The sequence below is a fragment of the Poecilia latipinna genome, unplaced genomic scaffold (genome assembly GCF_001443285.1).
Source record: "Poecilia latipinna isolate Pla-1442-1.1 unplaced genomic scaffold, P_latipinna-1.0 Scaffold713, whole genome shotgun sequence".
Lineage (NCBI taxonomy): Eukaryota > Metazoa > Chordata > Actinopteri > Cyprinodontiformes > Poeciliidae > Poecilia > Poecilia latipinna.
The window spans coordinates 180,226-197,956 of NW_015113329.1; the positions used below are offsets into that span (position 1 = coordinate 180,226).

The 17,731-nt window shown below is 39.3% G+C and overlaps 2 protein-coding genes across 3 annotated transcripts in view; both read left to right on the plus strand.

The window, feature by feature from the left end:
- washc2c (WASH complex subunit 2C) overlaps positions 1-3,286 on the plus strand; it is a 16,252-nt gene extending 12,966 nt beyond the window's left edge. For both annotated transcript variants that reach the window (XM_015045204.1, XM_015045205.1), the window contains exons 27-31: positions 239-298; positions 743-946; positions 1,040-1,741; positions 1,834-2,005; positions 2,649-3,286. In XM_015045204.1, the coding sequence (XP_014900690.1) occupies positions 239-298; positions 743-946; positions 1,040-1,741; positions 1,834-2,005; positions 2,649-2,791 (1,281 nt within the window). In that variant the 3' untranslated portion in view covers positions 2,792-3,286. The remainder of the gene's footprint in view (positions 1-238; positions 299-742; positions 947-1,039; positions 1,742-1,833; positions 2,006-2,648) is intronic.
- A 1,492-nt stretch (positions 3,287-4,778) lies between these two features.
- On the plus strand, positions 4,779-17,731 carry zfand4 (zinc finger, AN1-type domain 4). The gene is made up of 10 exons (XM_015045206.1): positions 4,779-5,090; positions 7,541-7,847; positions 9,065-9,140; positions 9,671-9,738; positions 9,830-10,016; positions 10,499-10,640; positions 11,102-12,307; positions 12,888-12,942; positions 15,148-15,265; positions 16,662-17,731. The coding sequence occupies exons 2-10, from the start codon at positions 7,664-7,666 to the stop codon at positions 16,795-16,797; spliced, it is 2,172 nt and encodes a 723-aa protein (XP_014900692.1). The 5' UTR covers positions 4,779-5,090; positions 7,541-7,663; the 3' UTR covers positions 16,798-17,731.

The window sequence follows — 17,731 nt, forward strand, 5'->3', positions numbered from 1 at the left end:
GCGCTTTTTTGTGAATTTATGTGGTTTAAATTTTTTTTTTTTTTTTTTTTTTTTTTTTTTTTTTTTTTTTTTTTTTTTTTTCAGTTTGATACTGCAAAACTGTGGCAACTATTTACTGATTTAGAAGCATTATTTTTGTTTTGTTCTGTTCTCAATTTGTAAGATTTTTTTTTTTTTAAATAAAACACAAATTCTATGTTTGATACAATTTTGATCCTGCTGTAATTTGACCACACAGAAACCAGCACCAAGCCCTGTAAAACCTAAAGATTCCTCATCAAGGATTGGGAAACTTCAAGTAATTTAATTTTTTTTAACTGAATCAAAAGCCTTTAATACTGACCTATTTTTTTTCTCTTATTTTCCTCTTCGGGGAAGATCTTTACATATTTTTTCACCTGCTTTTTCCTATTCTTCCTATTCTTCTTCCAAACCTTGGCTGAAATTGACTGTCCTAATTGAACAGTCATTTTATCTTACTAATGAAGAAGAGATGTCTTGCTGGTCTTTGCAGTTTCAGCAGTTCTTGCTGTTCATTGTTTCTCTTGCACCATTTCCATCCTCGGTCCTGGTTTCTCCTTTCTCTGAACCACACAGAGGAACTTACTAGTTAGAGAAGTGATACAAATCTGTACTATTAGTTCATGGTTCTGTACATATGCTAAATTTTCTTGCTTGAAGTAGTGTCATCTTAAAAAGAAACTACACAGCTATCACTGCAACTGTTTTTTTATACATCCAGGCCAGTCTGATGATCAACCCTGCTGCTTTGCTCCCGGGAGCTCTTTCCAGCATGTCAGGGACTCTGAGCTCTTCCTCTGGGGTATCCAGCTCCAGCCTGAGCCCCAGTCCTGTTTCAACCCCCATAGGAGGACATGAAGAGAGCGAAGGTGGGGTGAGCTTTGATACACCAGTCCAGGTCACGACTCTGCAAAGTGCACACAAGGTGGGTTTTGAGTTTGGCACTTTCTGCACTGTTGTCTCTTTATCTTCACCTCCATCTACTCCGAAAGTAGCTAAAATCTCCCTACCCTTGCAGGGCCGTGCAAAAGGTTCGGCTCTTCGGAGACCCCAGTCCAGAGCAGCCAGGCAGCAGGCTGCCAAAAAGTCGGTGGGGGACACAGATCAGAGCGGAGGGGAAGATATTTTTGCTCCAAATCACAGTGTTTCCAGTTTAGCATTGCCCCCATCAGACAAATCCAACCTCGCGCCCGTCAGCCCAACATCACCTTCGTCGTCCGAAGCATCAAACTCACCAAAGCCCTTGTCTTCACAGCCTTCATCCTCTCAAAGCTCTTCCAGACCCAATGAGCTGTCATTGCCAGTATCGACAAAAGCAGGAACGAAAGACTCCAGTAAGGACAGCAGCAGCACAAAGAAACAACTACCATTAGAAGAAGATGACCTCTTTGGCTCAGATGGTCTCTTTGGGCCTAAAACCGTCTTTAACAAGCCCTCACCCAGAGAGACCCCCAAGAGCATCGAGCCACAGGCCAGTAGTGGAGCAGGACTGAAGAAGGATATAGATCCCAGTCAACTCTCCTCTATATTTGATACGCACACTGATGATCTTTTCCAAAATGTTAAGCCACGTTCAGTAACACAGAAAGCTAAAGCCTCACCCTTTATGGAAGACGACGATGACGACTTATTTGGACTTAACAGCAGTGCCACTGCCACATCCAAAACTAATAAAGAAATCAAGAACGGCAGCAGTTTTTCAACACAGGACATTTTTCAGGTAGGTTTACCTTTTTGTTTGTGGTAATTGAATCACCTGTGCCATCAGGGTGGATTTGATTCCCGTTTTTCCTGTCTGAATTTGTGTTACAGGACGAAGCCACCATTGTGCCTAAAGTTGACAAGAAGCTCAAAGAGAAAAGCATTGATGCTGCCTTGTTTGACGATAATGTAGACATTTTTGCTGACCTGACAGACACATTTAAACCAAAACCGAAGTCCAAGTTAAAGGGAGAGACCAAGTCTATATTTGATGACGACATGGGTAAGCAACAGTGATGTTCGTCACACATTTACAATGCTTTTTCCGAAGTGTTCCACATTTTTAGAGTATAACCATAAACTTCAGTGTATTTTATGGCGATTTTTGTGTGATTAAGCCAAAGCATGGTAGTGGGTAATAATGAAATGTGGGATAAATAAGTGTCATAAGGTCTGAAAAGTGAGGCATATATTTTTATTCAGCTCTTTTTACTCCGATACCAGTGGATGAAATTTAGTGAAACAAGTGGGAAGTCACGCAATTAGCAAATGTGTAATTTAATTTCAGTCCAATTGATTTGTGAAGGGCTCAAAGGCTTGTTGGGGAACATTGGAGAACAAATATGACAAAAACTAAGAAACAAATCAGAAAGGCCAGGGAAGAACTTGAGTAGTTTAAAGCAACAATTAGGTTATGCAACAAAGTGTAGGGCACCACTGCTAACAACGATGGACTACTTTGTGTAGATCTGCCATATTAAATCTCTATAACATATGTTTGAGGTTTGAACATGACAAAATGTAAAAATACAAAACTTAATACTTTTGCATGCCACCATATACTTTCTGGAGATCAGTTGTGTTGCTTGGTGCTCACCTTTTATTTGTCGTATTTTAACATTGTTATATCTCTCTGCCCTTCAAAGATGACATTTTTACAAGCACAGCAAAGCCAGTGCCGAAGGCTCCGGATAAATCAAAGAAAACTCCACCAGCCAAGGAAACGAGTAGTGCACCAGATTCCAGCAACATATTTGATGACCCACTTAACGTTCTGGGTGGGAATTGATGTCTTGGAGTGGCCTGGAATTTGTAAAATTGTGGATTTTTTTTTGTTTGTTTGTTTGTTTTGCTTCATCATTAAGTGATCAAGAAAAGATATGATACACTGTTGATAGAATATTTATTGATATAACATCATATCAGTATGTGGCTTATTTTTGTCTGACAAAGACTGTAATTAATACGATTTCATTCATCTTTCAACGGAGTTTCAAAATTATCCTGGCATCATAACTAATATAACTGTTTAGTGTTTATATTACATAATAGCACTTTATAAGCATACATTATGCTTAGTCTTGAGGCCTGCAGAAATTATATTGATTTGTTTGGCTTTGCCACGTGAGATGTTATGTCTTTAGGTTTGTGCCATATCATTCTGACTGTCTTAGTCAATTTTGACAATGTTTTTATTAAGAATTTCCTCCATTTCCTAACTTTGACTGTGATGATAAAGACGATGCTTTTTTTAATGACTAAAATGAAACATATTTTACCTGAATTATGTGTGATTATTTCCAGCTCAATCGTTGATTTTCTTGTTTTAACTCCAGAGCAAGGCAGTATTTTGTCATTTGTTGAATACAATAAATAGTTTCTTTAGTCTTTTATATGAGCAGTAAACATTAAAATCAAGAAAGTCTGTGTGGTTTTCTAACATTTCCACACATGGATGACAAGCAAAAATAAATGTAATTTAAAATGCCATTTGTGGAAGGGAATAGATACGGACTTTCATGTTCTCTTAACATTGCTAAAATCAGACACAGGTGCACATGATAAGAACGGGGAACATTTTAGATAAGGTTAAAACTCAGATATCAAGCTTACTGTATTGAAGAGAGGGTGAATGTTAAGACCCAAAGAGCTGTCTGACCTAAGTCTACTAAGAAAGAACTAAAAAAAAAAGAACTGGGAAAACTATTCCACACACACACAAAAAATAGTCTACAAGTTGAAGACCTTCATGACATTTGGTCATGAAGGTGACTAAGGAGGAAATCATTTTCTTTCTGGCTGATATCCAATGACCAAACTAAGGTTTGCCACAGAAAACATAGACGAAGACCAGAACCTTTACAAGTCATGTTTCTGAGGACAGGTGAGTCTGAATTTGAACTTGTCGTGCACCTGAAACCAAAGACAGCATTCCAGGAAAAAGCCTCATAGCAACTATGAAGCATGGATTTGGCAGTGTCACAGGGAGGGTTTGCCGCACCTGGCCACCTCACCAGTATGATTAATACCATGTGGGACCGGGAAAAATTTGACTATTTTATTGTAGCACTGAACCATGCAATAACACACAATAAGTCAGAACATCATAAAGACTGGCTTAGAATTAAGAAACAAAAAGTCTAAGCTCAAATCTTGATCTCACTGAGATGCTGTGGTGTGACTTGAAACAGTCTGTATTCCAAGAAACCCCTCATACATTTCACAGCTGAAAGTGAGGAGTGGGGCAAACGTTCCTCAGTGGTCAGAGATTAGCAGATGGAAACAAGAAGCATCTCACTGAAATATTTCAAAAGGGTTAAAACAACATATGTGTAAAGGGGTATTTTGTTGATATTTGTTTATTGGGTTAAAAGATTCATCTTCAAGTAAAATTAAAGCACCTACTTTTTCAGAGAGAAATAAAAACAGACGTAAATATCTCAACACCTCAATAAATTAACATTTATTTACTTACTTTCAAAGAGAGGAAAGGAAGGACACCTCAATAAATGTTAATTTATTGAAATGTTAATTCATTGAGGTGTTCTTCCTCTTTGAGACTATGTACATTACGCTTTAAAAACAAAATATTTTTTAACTATTTTTATTTTTTTTTTCAGGGTTTGTGTGCGTTGTGATAGATTATTTGCCAAAGTGGCAGAGGTTATTTTTAAAATATTTTTTATCACCATGTTTATCAACATCCCAATAATAAAAACAAACTGATGTCCCGCCCACTTTGCCTCGTTCTATTGGTTCGTTTCATAATCAATCATTTGTGAGTCACGTAGGTGTTGTTCAGCCCCCTTTTGACAGGTAAAAGATGTCGCCAACCAGCACACAACGGCGACGCTCACCGATTAGTATATTTTGCTCCGTTTTGTGATTAAGTTTTGCGGTCACACGTGATGTTGCTCAGTTTTAAAGGCAGTTTCGCCCTAAACGGCTCCAGGAGAAGGACTGAGTCGAAGCCAGTGTTGAATGTAGCCTAGCAGCAGCCCGTGAAGGGAAGCCATTGTTTGAGTTGTTGGCTAACATGGCAACGGAAGCTAACGCCTGTAGCATCGACGGCTAGATGGGACTTACTGGTAAGTGGGGTTGAATGACGATGTTAATTTAAATTCAGAGTTAAAAGTAACCAAGTGAAAGACTGCACGTTTAAAAAATGCCCGGGTGAAATGTTTCTATAGACGCTGAGTTCTGAAATAACAATGACACGGTTTGAACTCCATTCATCTCCATTTTTTTTTTTTTTTACTGCTAGCAACATTTTTATGTCCTCCTCCCACCTAGCCTGTGGCTTCGGCTTTTGCGCTGCGGCCAAGCCCTGTATTTTCGTTGTATCGTCGGTAAATGCCGCTTGAGCGAATAACGGATGTAGTTATTTGTAAGTTGACCAACGTTGTTCTTTAGAGAGTGGGCCTGTTTCAGCTCAACAGCGACCGTGACATATCTGAGGCCTCGTCCCACCACAGAGACAATCTAGCACAAAGTTATTCTACAGTATTTGGTTTCATTTGTTTCTCTATCAGAAGAATGTGTTCTAATCACTTAAAAAAAAAATATTTTCTTTTTCTTACAAGTTTTTAAATCACGTTACCTTAAAAGTTAAAAGGGCTCCAAAATTAAGGTATTTTACAGGACATGATGCCATTTCTTTTGCGTTATGCTTTCTGCTGCTGTTTTAAAGTTCTAAAGCTATATTTATGTACTTTTTAAAAGTGTAACTGTTAACTTTTTGTTAATGTTGTACAGTACTTCAAAACCTCTCAGGCATGGTAAAACATTACTATCAGTTGAAATTAACCCATTTTTCCTTAGCCACTCATTTAAATATGCATTTCTTTCCTGCGCTGCCATATTCTCACTTAAGAGTTTTAGCACTTTTTAGACACACTCCTATCTAAATCTTGTGACCAAAATCTAGACAAGATGTGGGCAATAAGGAGAGTCAAGCACCACACAACTGACCAACTATATTATTGGCATAGAGACTTTAAATGCATGGTTCACGATGTCTAACGGCCTACTAAATATGGCTTCCAAGCAACACCTTGATACTGATGTTATGACAGTTGTGATTCAATACACTGTGCAGTTTTAATGAGCAAATACTGAATGAAATTGACATCAGACTTGTATGTTGCTTTTCAACACTCATAGGGTTCTCAAAGGTGCTGTACAATGAAATCTGTCATTCTTATTCACACACACACACACACACACTCATTCATACACTGATGATGGAAGCTACTGGATTGTAGCCACAGCTGCCCTGGTGCAGTCTGACAGAAGCAAGGCTGCCATATCGCGCCATTGGGACTTTGAACCAATGAATGGATGCTAAATTATTTCATTGCACACATTTTAAAAGTTTTGATGTTTAATAAGGAATGAGGGATGATTATGTATTTATTTTTCCAGTATTTATTATTTATCTGTCATTAATTGGTGCCTCTCTACTTTTAGGTTTATTGCATCTGGACAGTTATTTAGCAAGATATATTGGACCAAGATAATGTACTTTATTTAAAAATGTAATCATCCTTTTGCAATCAAATGAGTTGAGCATGCGTACGTCTAATTTCAAATGTTAACATTTTGTTTGACTCAAACTAAATGGAACGTGTGGGTGTTCTGGTCTACTGTCCTTACAGTTTATATCATGTAGTACATTGTTTAATTTAAGAGACGCACGATAATCTGTCAGAGGGTTAGGTGAGTCATTGGACACGTAATACCACCAGTGAGCTTATGTAGCACACCTGATCTTCTTGAATTTTGGCCAAAGACATTAATACTTTGCTGAAGGTTTAATGAGAAATTTGCATCCTGTTGCATCCAGAGTTGACCAACAGTTTAAATTTCTCTATCCTATAAATGACTCTTCAGAGTGATTCTTTTTTTTTTTTTTTTTTTTTTTTTTTTTAATTACATATTCTTTAGTAAGTGTTTAAGCATTAAATGAAGGACCTAAACTATATAATTGAGAAAACCTCAGCTGAATGAGCTTAGGTACAGAGATGCACAGACTTTGAGCAGGTTTACGGCTCTCCTTAAAGTCTGTTGTATTGATTTCTAAGTGAATGACACATTCTTTAGCATACACAAGTGTAGGTGGATAAACTTCTTAAATTTTAAGTGTAAAATTAAGTGACTTTTCACATTTAACAGGAAAAAAACGCAAATATGCTGCAAGTACCCTGAGTGGTTACAAAATCCAAGTGAAACCGGATCTCACTTGGATTGTATCAGTTCAGTACAATACCTTTATACTGAACTGAAATGTGTCAATCAGTGTTTATCTTCAAACTAAAAGAAGTGGACATTTTCAGTTGCACCATTGGTCAAATGATATCGCAGGAAAATTGTCTCCCTGTTTTTTTTTTTTTTTGTTTGTTTTTCTTTAATTACTGACTAATTGGTGCGTCGCTTTCTACCAGGTTCATTTAGAACCTTTTGGACACTCACACTTAATAAAATCATGGGCCTCCCTGCACACTGTGACAGATGTTTGTTTGTTGCCTCTACTTTGCAGCTGAAGTCGTCCTTCATGATGCGTGTCTGTAACGAGTGGAGTAAGCAGTCCCCCTCTCCGTCTCCGTGGGTTAGCCTCACCGCTCCGTCAACCCTCTGAAGTGCGTCTGCCTTTTCTCCCACGATGACCAACAGGAAGGAGCCCCCCTTCTTTAATGACGACAGCGTGGGAGCTTTTCAGTATAAGCTTCCCTTCTATGACACTATGGAGCTTTTCATAGAAACCCTGACGGGAACTTGTTTTGAGCTGCGCGTCTTGCCCTTTGAAGCTGTCGTTTCAGTCAAAGCGAAGATCCAGAGGCTGGAAGGTACAAAGCTCACTCAGTCTGCTTTTCAGAAAATGTGTTATTTTATTCCTCCAAGTATAAATTATAGCTCTTGGATCATCTGTTTCAAAACTCGGATAATGAAAAGAACACGAGTGTTCCACTGGATATATATTTTTCCTGTTTTCCTTGCTTTTCTTGCGATGTTAAATTGGATCAGAGTTATGTGAAATGGTTATTCAGTTTCATCTGAAATGTAATTTGTAGTTTGACAATTTATTGGCTGGAGATAAAGTCAGGTTTCAACCTTTCAAAAGTAGTCTGAGGTACTCCCCCCCCCCCTTCCATGTGTTGTAAATTTGCTTCTCTTATACTTGCACCTTCTCAGGTTTGAACATGTTTTGTATTTTTAATGCACTGCAAGTTGTGTGAGCACATGGTGGTCCACCAATCGTACGAGTAGGTACTGTCATTATGGCTCGCATGTCTCAATTCGAAATCTAACATAAATGTTTGCCTCACAGTTCTATAAAAAAGCAGGGGGTTCTTTTCTTGAATAAAAAGGAAATTGCAACATTAAAAGTATTTTAATCAAATATCTAAATTCAATTTGTTTGGCCTATTTAGGGTGTTTTTAGAAATCTATTGAATTTATGTGCTGATTATTTTTGACCTGTACAGGTTGTTGTAGTGCATCGCCTTCTTTCTTGACTCCTCCCAGCTGTTTTCAGTTTTGGTAAAGAAAAAGTACAAAGTTCTCTGTGTGTGAGATCTTTAAGATGTCTCTCGCAGCGCACGCCGCTCGGCAATGAAGCAACCACTGTTCGCTTCCTGAGACTGAGTCTTACCCCCAGCATGGAGTCAGGAGTTCACCCACACAGAGGGCTTCCCGATCGTGCACACACTCAATCTCATTTCAAACTGTGTGTTCTGGACTCTCAGCTTGTAGATAATTGTTACGTTTTTAGTTTTTAAGTGTGCCCAGCCACCCTGGTTTATTTAAAAGCTTAATTTTTACAGATATGTTTTTTTTTAATTACATAACTTTAACTTTTCAATTGTGAATGTAGGAGATCGTTTCTGTTTTCATGTTGGCTTTTTCAGGAGATACCATATTTTGTCTTTAGGGGGCAGGCATGAGTCATGTATCATTATTTCTGAAGGCCTTCCTCCATTAGTCAAACTAGCAAATGAAACATGAACGGATCCTTGTGAACTTTGGTTGTTCTCTCTCCTCCCCTCTCTCTGACTGTATAAAGGTATCCCTGTTGCACAGCAGCATCTTATCTGGAACAATGTTGAGCTGGATGATGATCATTGTCTACATGATTATGGGTAAATCAACACTTCCTGTCATTTGGAGCCCTGACGCCTGTGCCTAAACTTCCTAATCTCTGTACAGTTAGTCATTTGCCAGATGTATTTAAAAAAAAAACAAACAAAAAAAACCTTTTGTGCTGTTATGGGTGGAGTGTGAATCTTTATAGTTTCACATATAAATAAGCCAGAGCTGTAGAGCAGCCCCGTATGAGGACATTTAGAGAACTTGCTCTTCCACTTTGATCATTTTGCAGCATGCAACCTTCAGTTCTCTGCTGGGTGCAGCTGATTGTATTGTTATGCGTGCCACTTAATTTTCCACATGAACAGCCTGTTGTGGAATCTTACCAGGTTCCTTTATCATACTGCAGCACGCATTTAGGCTTGCAGGAGTGGAATAGAGCATCTTCCCCTGTAAAATTCCCACCTAGGTTCCTCCAGATCTTATCCCGCCTCTTGGAATTTCTGCTTTGAGTCAGAGCGTTTGGCGCGAATGTGTGGAATTTTTTTTGTAGGCATATTAAATCTGGCATCTACTGTTGCAGAATTGCAGAGGGCTGCACATTGAAGCTTGTTTTGGCCATGAGGGGAGGCCCAATTAACACCAGGAGGGGTATGGCATTTAAAAAGAAATCTTAACTATTTGAGTAGACGCGCTCCTATTTTTAATCACAGAATCCTTCTCCTCTTGCTTCTTTTTTAAGTAACCTTGGAGGATCCTATCAAGGAAGTGGCTGATCTGATGGAGAGCACAAAGGAGGACGGTTGGGACAAGAACCAAACAAATAAGCAGGTCACCTTTGTTGTGTATCGCGAGGGCGACCAACTGAGCTTCTTCCGAGTGGTTGACAGGGGAGACGGGACCCTGACTCCCCTCTCCGAGTCTCTAAGGTTGGTTTTATTGTTTTAGTGCCATTTGAATCCATCCAAATGCTATTTGGGTGGAAGCTCATTAAATAGTTGACTGAAACCCAATACTGACTACAGTTATAAAGCTTCTATACCAGGGGTGGGCAATCCTGGACCTCGAGGGCCGGTGTCCTGCAACTCTTAGATGTCTCCCTGGTCTAACACATTTGAATCCAACAGCTGAATCACCTCCTAAGTGCAGTCAGGTTCTCCAGAGTCCTGCTAGCGACCTCATTATTTGACTCGGGTGTGTTGAAGTTGAGACGCATCTAAAAGTTGCAGGACAGCGGCCCTCGAGGCCTGGAGTTGCCCACCCCTGTTCTATACTTTAGGAAGGTCAAGAGTTAAAAATATCAATTTACATGGGTCGGGATTTTTGACTGCTTTTGCTGCTGACTTGGTTAAACATAAATGAAACTCTGCATTATTAAAAAAATAAAATGACTGCTCGCCATGTGTTTCAGTGGTGGCTCAGTGTACAATGTGTACGCTGAGGAGGATGGAGAAAGTTCAGCAGCTGCACAGCATTGCCTGGAGAACTCAATCACCATGACCAAAATGAAGCTGCTTAAAGCCAAGATGGAAGACATGAACCTTAATAAAAAGGTCAGAAAACCTATCTAAATGTTAATATTTTTTTTCTCTCATGCATTTTTTTTTTTTAGGTGTGGAAACGTCATACTTTGTATATATCTCTGATTGTAAAATATTAAAGTAAGCAGATTAATCAAGAGAACTTCAAATATAAAAGTTCTGCTGTGACTTCATATGTGATGATGCTTCGGACATTTGAGGTTTACTGATGTAAACTTTGTTCATTATCTGTCGATTTTTATGAGAAGGGAACTGAATTATTTACAACATTGTTACCGCTTTAAGTTTTGCTGTAATTAAGCAGCGATATAAATCGTCTGCTGACATTATGATAGAAGCATAGAGCCTCACAGAGAAAAACGGAGCTTCGGTAGCATTTCCATGTAGTGCAGGATGTCAAACTGTGTAACGCATTGACGTTTAACGATCATCTGCTAACATTTGGAAACCCGTCTTTCTCTGTCTTCTTCCAGAAGTCTGTTAAAGTAACGCCGCTGGCGCTTGCTGAGCCACATCCTGGCCCCAGCTCTCTTGGACCTCCCAGCACACAACACCTTCATCGCCTCTTTCGCTCCCTCCCACAGATCAACCAGCCTTGGCAGACAAATGCCCCACTGCCTCCAATTGCTGACCCCCCTCCTCCCCCTGCTGCTGCAACCTCTGCCCACGTCACCGTCCACAGACGGTCTCCTCCTTCTTTTTCTTCGTCTTCATGTTACATGCTTCAGGAGGAGGAACCCTGGGAGGCGTGCCCGCCGTTTGCAAAAATCCGCCCTCCTCCGAAAGTGTCTCGAATGGATATTGGCAGCAGATTGATGAAAGACTGCGTTTATCCTCAGCTCCCACCGCTCTGCACTAGAGGGGCTAGCGAATCCCCTTTTGACCCCGTTGAGCCGTCAGTGGAGGCAGTCGGGCTGAGTATACTGGAGGAGCCGGTTGGACTTGTGGTACCAGCACAGCCCGGGGCGTCGTTCGGAGAACTCTCTGACCCTCTGAGCTTGGATATGTCCATTCAGCATGAGGGAGGTCACCAGACCATTGACGTGGGGGCTCAGCACCAGCTGCCGCACTCCACCTCGACTCTCTGCCCCTGGACTCTTGGCACAAGCGACGGACTCGCCAGCAGAGCTGATGGAACCCAGCTTGGCACGTCGGTACATATCGGCACCCCCTCTCCGTTACCTGCCTCCCCCTCGCCTTCAGCAACCAGACTCCTCTCTCAGCCTTTTGACTCAACACTTTGCATACAGTCCAACCTACAAGCACAATCCTCGCCGAAGTCGGGCAGCACGTCCCCCCATCCTCCAGCCTCCCTAGCGGCTCATCCAGCACGCCTTCGCGGCGTTAAAGTAGAGTCACCTGGCAAACGGCCAGAGCTCATTTCTAAGAGGGAAGCGAGAGGCATCACTAAGATGGTAAACCAAGCTTGTAAGGAGCCACTAGGGTCTCTGAACAACGCGGAGCTCTTTGCGTCGCTCTCCACCAGGGCTCCAGACAGCAGCAGCAGAGACGGCCTTGCAGAGAGTCTGGGCTTTGCACTGACCTTACCTCCTGCAGCCACTGCCTCAGGACAGAGCGGCCTTGGCTCCAGGCTGCCATCCATCCCCACCAACAAGTTTCTTCAGGAAGACCTCTTTAGACCAATGTCGCCACTGCGCCGAGCTGCAGCTTCTTATAGGGTGAGTTCACACAATCATCAGCAGCCGTGCAACTTTAGTTCATTTTAAAAGACCATGTGTTTTAGCTGTTCTCTTAACTTTGTGTATTTGCCCTTTTTATGGTGTAAGTGGTAACATTTGGATAAAATGCTCAATCCCCCCCCACACCCCCACCCACTGTCTAGAAAAGTGTTTTCATGAGTTATAGAGAGAAATTTGGAGCTGCACAATATATAAAGCCAAAATTGTCATCAAATTATCAAAAGGGGGGCAAAGTTGAGATTTCAAAGGGCTGCTCGGGGTAGTATTTAGTAGAATATTGTAAATCACGGTCAACAACGCATCTCACTTTGTATCCAGTTGGATTCATCTACATGCTAAAAATCATGATAAAAGGGAGGAAAACAAAGACTAAATGAAGTGTTGGTTATTTTCAATCAATATAACAATATTCAGTAATGTAATCCTAACTGAATGTTTTGCTGATATCATACAGCATGAGATAAATGACTTATAGAACAAATCAAATCACAAAAATATTAAATTGTGTATTTGTGTATATTTTTTACTTGTGCATATTTTGTCCTTGCTTTGTCTTCAGACCAGTAACTGTCTTGCATCAGCTGGAGGAGTCATGAGTTCATTTGGGACATTAGGTAAGGTAGATTTCCTTCACTTGTGGAAAAATGTGCGAGCAACCACTTAGCTCTTGGAGACTCCCAGAAAAAAACAGTTTGTTACTAAGTCCATATCTTGTACCGTGTTTTTAATGCTGCCATATTTTAATTAAAATAATAGGTTTCTTTTATTTTTAACTCCGAATTGTTACTCTGATTTTGTGCGTGATTTCCTTAATTTTACATTCATGTTTTAGGACTTGTGTGCAGATGCTCCAGTCAGAGTTCTGTGGCCAAATAGATTTTCCCATTTTTGTTGCAGCACTGATTTAGGTTGGGTCTAATTTCTCTAAGAACAACAGTAGACTTTGAAATATATTTTTCTGGCCTTCATCCTGTTTGCAGCTGAACATTATTTAATTGGAAGCAGAGGAAACATTCAATCCTGTATGGCCTGGTCACTATTTTCCAATGTCTGTCGAGGAGCGTTTCCTAATCTAAGACAGAATGATCTGCAATTGATCATGAAGTAATTGCAGTTCTATGAAGTCTTAAAATCAGTCCCCTTGTGTCCTCTACAATAGGCACTTAACCTTAACTGTGAGATTTCCAAAACGCTGCTGTGAAACTGCACGTTCCACGACAGATGATTGAAAGCTCGGGATAAAACGGTGCATCTTTTCTGCATCGCATTCAGCCTTCATGCTATCAGCTCAAAGCAGCTAAGGATCAGTTCACTGTTTCAACAGTTTGATGAAATGCCTTCAAGGCAGGTACAAATCGACTTCCTGTAGCAGAATGCTCATTTTCATTCCTGGAAAAAGTCGGATGCGAAGCAGGCTGCCAAACTACAGCTCTGTTGGAGGAGCCTGAATGAACACATGGTTCCCTCTTTAAATGGTTTTTCACAACTTTTCTTCTGCTTGACTTTATTTAAACTGGCATTTAAACCAAATGTGCATATTTATATCTAAGTTTGAGTCTTCTCCACTGTGGGAAGAGATTGGTGAGCTGGTGGTCTTGGCAGTTTCTCTGTGTACATAGAAGGAACCTTGGACTGAATAATAAAATTGAGTCTGCTGAAAAGCAAAGTATTAAACCTAACCTTTGGTGCTGCAGTTGTTCAAAGAATTGTGGTTGCAGAAGCAATGTGACGAACAGGTGAATATCCAGAAAAATAGAAATCCCATCCACAGCCAGCTGCCCTCCATCTGGCTCGCCTGCAACCTTGCTATGCTTTCTTTGATGAAGGCGCTTCCAGTTTTATTTGTATTTACCGGAATCCCCCACAGCTTCCGCAAATATTTTCTCTGGTAAATTCTCTTTTTTTTTTTTTTTTTAACTTTAGTCTGTCGGGTTTCTTTGGTTTGTGTGCATTTTTATGTTTCCAAACTGAGACAAAGATATTATGGAAATGTTTAAGAACATGTCTAAATCTAGTTTAACTTACAACTAATGCATTACAATGCAAGCTTTATTTAAAGTTTGGTCTAAAACCGACTGAAACTGAAATGCTAGCACTTGACAAAAATACAGACTTTAAACAGAAACGGTCCGCTGCACTGAAGTAATTCATTTTGTTGAAATGTGTTTTATTTTAAGGTTTTTGCGGATTGATATTGAGTAGATATTTAGCTTGCACTGAAAAACAAGGGAATAAATAATCAAAAAAAGCAATCTGTAATGAGATAATTTTACCTGAATGCACTGAGATGAATGTACTGCAGTTATCAGTTTTTAGTTTGTGTTGTCAACATCTATTCTTCCTGTTTACAGCTGAAGGAAACTGCTGCTTTCATTTCTCACGATGCCTGAAAGCTCTGAAGAGACAGATATGCATATTGTTGTTTTTATCAGTCACTATTTTGCATCATTTTACTGCGACAGATCTAGTAGGTGCTCATTTGAAGTCGGAGTGATTTTTTTTTGATCGTGCAAATTAAAGCCAAAAAATAAATTCGCAAATATGTCATCCTCAACAAGGAAGCACTTAAAATGTTATGTTCATTTGCATGCATTTAAAAATCGCTCTAAAATTGAATTGGCTCCTACTAGTTGAATCACGGTGTTTTAACCAATGGAGTTAAGCTGGTCTAATGTCATCGTTTCAAGCTGTGCATGATTGTAGACTTTACATGAAGTAATTTTTAAAAAGACCGCACGGCCGAGACTTTATCACATTTCGTTTTTTGAGGTGGTTCATTTTACTCTGACGAGCAGCTAACATCCTAACTTTACTCTCAGGCACTCCAACGTACCACCTACCTCCAGTCAAGGCCCCCACTGGCTCCAAGAAAAAGAGCTCAAAGCACTGCTTCCTTTGCGGCAAAAAAACTGGACTAGCCACCAGTTACGAATGCAGGTAAATGGCCCAGATTCATTTCTGTTTTCGATTTAAACACTTGCTGCTTGACTGTAAATCTTTCTTTCACCCCTGTCCTTGAGGCAAACCCTTTTTGTACAAAGCTGTCCTTCCCTTGATCCCTTCGATTTGCTGCCATGTCGAAGGAAAATGGGCGTTTTGTTTCAAAAGTTATTGGTTTTGTCATTTCATAGCATTAATTCGTATATCTTGCCTTTTGCTTTAGTAATTTGCAAACATCGTGCACCAAGTTGTGTTCAGAAAGTCTTGGTGTTTATTCTCATTTGTAAAAAAAAAAAGGCAGAATAGCGTCGATTTAAACAAGCAGCAGTGGAATTTGATTTACAAACCTGAAATAAAATATTGAAACAAATATTGGATTGTGGCTATGTTTCAGCTTTTTGCCCACAATGGTTATATTCATTTCCATGATGGAAATTAAACCCACACAAAAAAAAAAAAAAAAAAAAAAAAAACATGGGAAAAAAGTAACACCCAGGACAGAAGCAGTTTTAGAAACGTCTGATTAAATTTGTTTTCATAAAGTAATGTACATTTAAAAACTATTATGTTGCAGAAAAGCGCAGTATTTCTTCCCGGTCATCTCAGAAAGTGAAACTCATATTTTCTAGAATCATCACACAGAGTGACATGTTCCAGGCCTGTTCCATGTAATTGTGATGACTATGGCTTAAAGATAATGAAAACAAGAAATTCTAAGTCATTGGTGGAAAAAAGTAAATTATTGGAAACTCATGGTGTCGCAAACTAATCAACTAATTAACTCAAACATCTGCAAAGGTTTGCTGAGCCTTTAAACCGTCTCTCAGTCTGGCTTCACAGTCCGGGTGAAGACTGCTGACTGACATTCAGAAGACCTTCATCACTGTGCCATTTGGCTCCAACAGAGGAAAAATAAACTAATTACGTTAGCTAAACATGCAGGATTGTTTGGAAAGAGGAGCTATTAGTTTAATGAGATCTGGGGACATTGACAGACATTTCCACAGAAAGAAAACACTAACAGCTGCAGCTACCTTGGCTGATCTGGCTTAAACCCTTAAGGTGAACTAAAGTTCCCACTACACACACATACACACATTTTATTTTATTTTATTTATTTATTTTTTTTACAAAAGTCCACCAGAAAATGGATCCAGGTGAAAGTGCTTCGTGTTATATTTTTTTGTTTTTACTACTGGAAGCCTGAAGTTTCATACTTTCAATATTTAAAGTTTTCATGGTCCTAAAATATTTTCCATTTTGTGTAGATAAAGGTGTACCTTGCAAAAAAAAAAAAAAGTACATTAAATTAAGAAACGATGAGAAAATGAAAGTTAAAGGCAATTTTTTTTTTTTTTTTTTCAAACGCATTTGAATGTCTTCACTTTTCTAGGTGTGGAAACAATTTCTGTGCCACTCACCGTTACGCCGAGACGCACGACTGCTCTTATGACTACAAGACTGCAGGGCGACGGTTTCTGCAAGAGACCAACCCTCTTATCAGTGCTCCCAAGCTGCCTAAGATCTAAACCACAGAGCCCGCCACCACTTACAAGGGACAAACAGGAGGAGGACAACTCTGACAAACCGAGAGGGAGAAAATGTACTGCAAATGCATTTAAAAGAGAAACACTTACACCACTGTGTGCTTTTTTTGTTTTTATTTTTGTTTTACTCTGCCAAGGTTACTTAAAATTTTAATAAATACTCTGTATAATCAAGTGTGGAACACTCAAGAGTGGACTGAAATGGCACAGAACTAATTATCACCTCTTGACAATGTGAAAATATCTTTTGTATTTCTTACTTAGTTTATTCCTTTTTGTCTTTAAAATAAACTTTGCATGCATGTAGGTAGGTTTTCCTCTATATCTGCTGCACGTTTTGTTACTTTATTATTTTATTTCCCGATAGGACCGCTGTTGACTTCCTTTGACAAGTCTTAAAACAGATGCACTTTAGAACTATATTTCTACATCTAACTTTACTTCTTAGTGGGGAAAGCTGCGTACATTTCTGTGCTTGTCTCTTGAAGTGTTGTTATCCAGATTTTTATATTATGTACATCTAAATGTCTTTTCTTAACTGGGCACATAAATGCATCATTTATATACATATATTTTTTTTCTTTTAAGAAAAAAAAAACAGTCCACCCACTTATTGATAAAATACTCTAATATTTATTAATTAATCCTACTTATTTAAATAAAGGCTGTTTTTGAAATGGTAAGTATGCAATGTATGTAAGTGTGAATGTCAGTAATGTGTCCACTTATTGATTAAGCTGTAGTAGAATGGGGTAGGTTATGGTCTTTGTGTCTACAGTATGGTGGCTACCATTAAAAAAAAGTTTTTTTTTGTTTTTTTTAATTGCTTTGCTGTTGCAAAAAGAAAAAAAAAAAAGCTAAATGCTGGTTAAGTATCCACAGGGGTTTGATCTAATAAAGTTTCCTTCCATTTAAA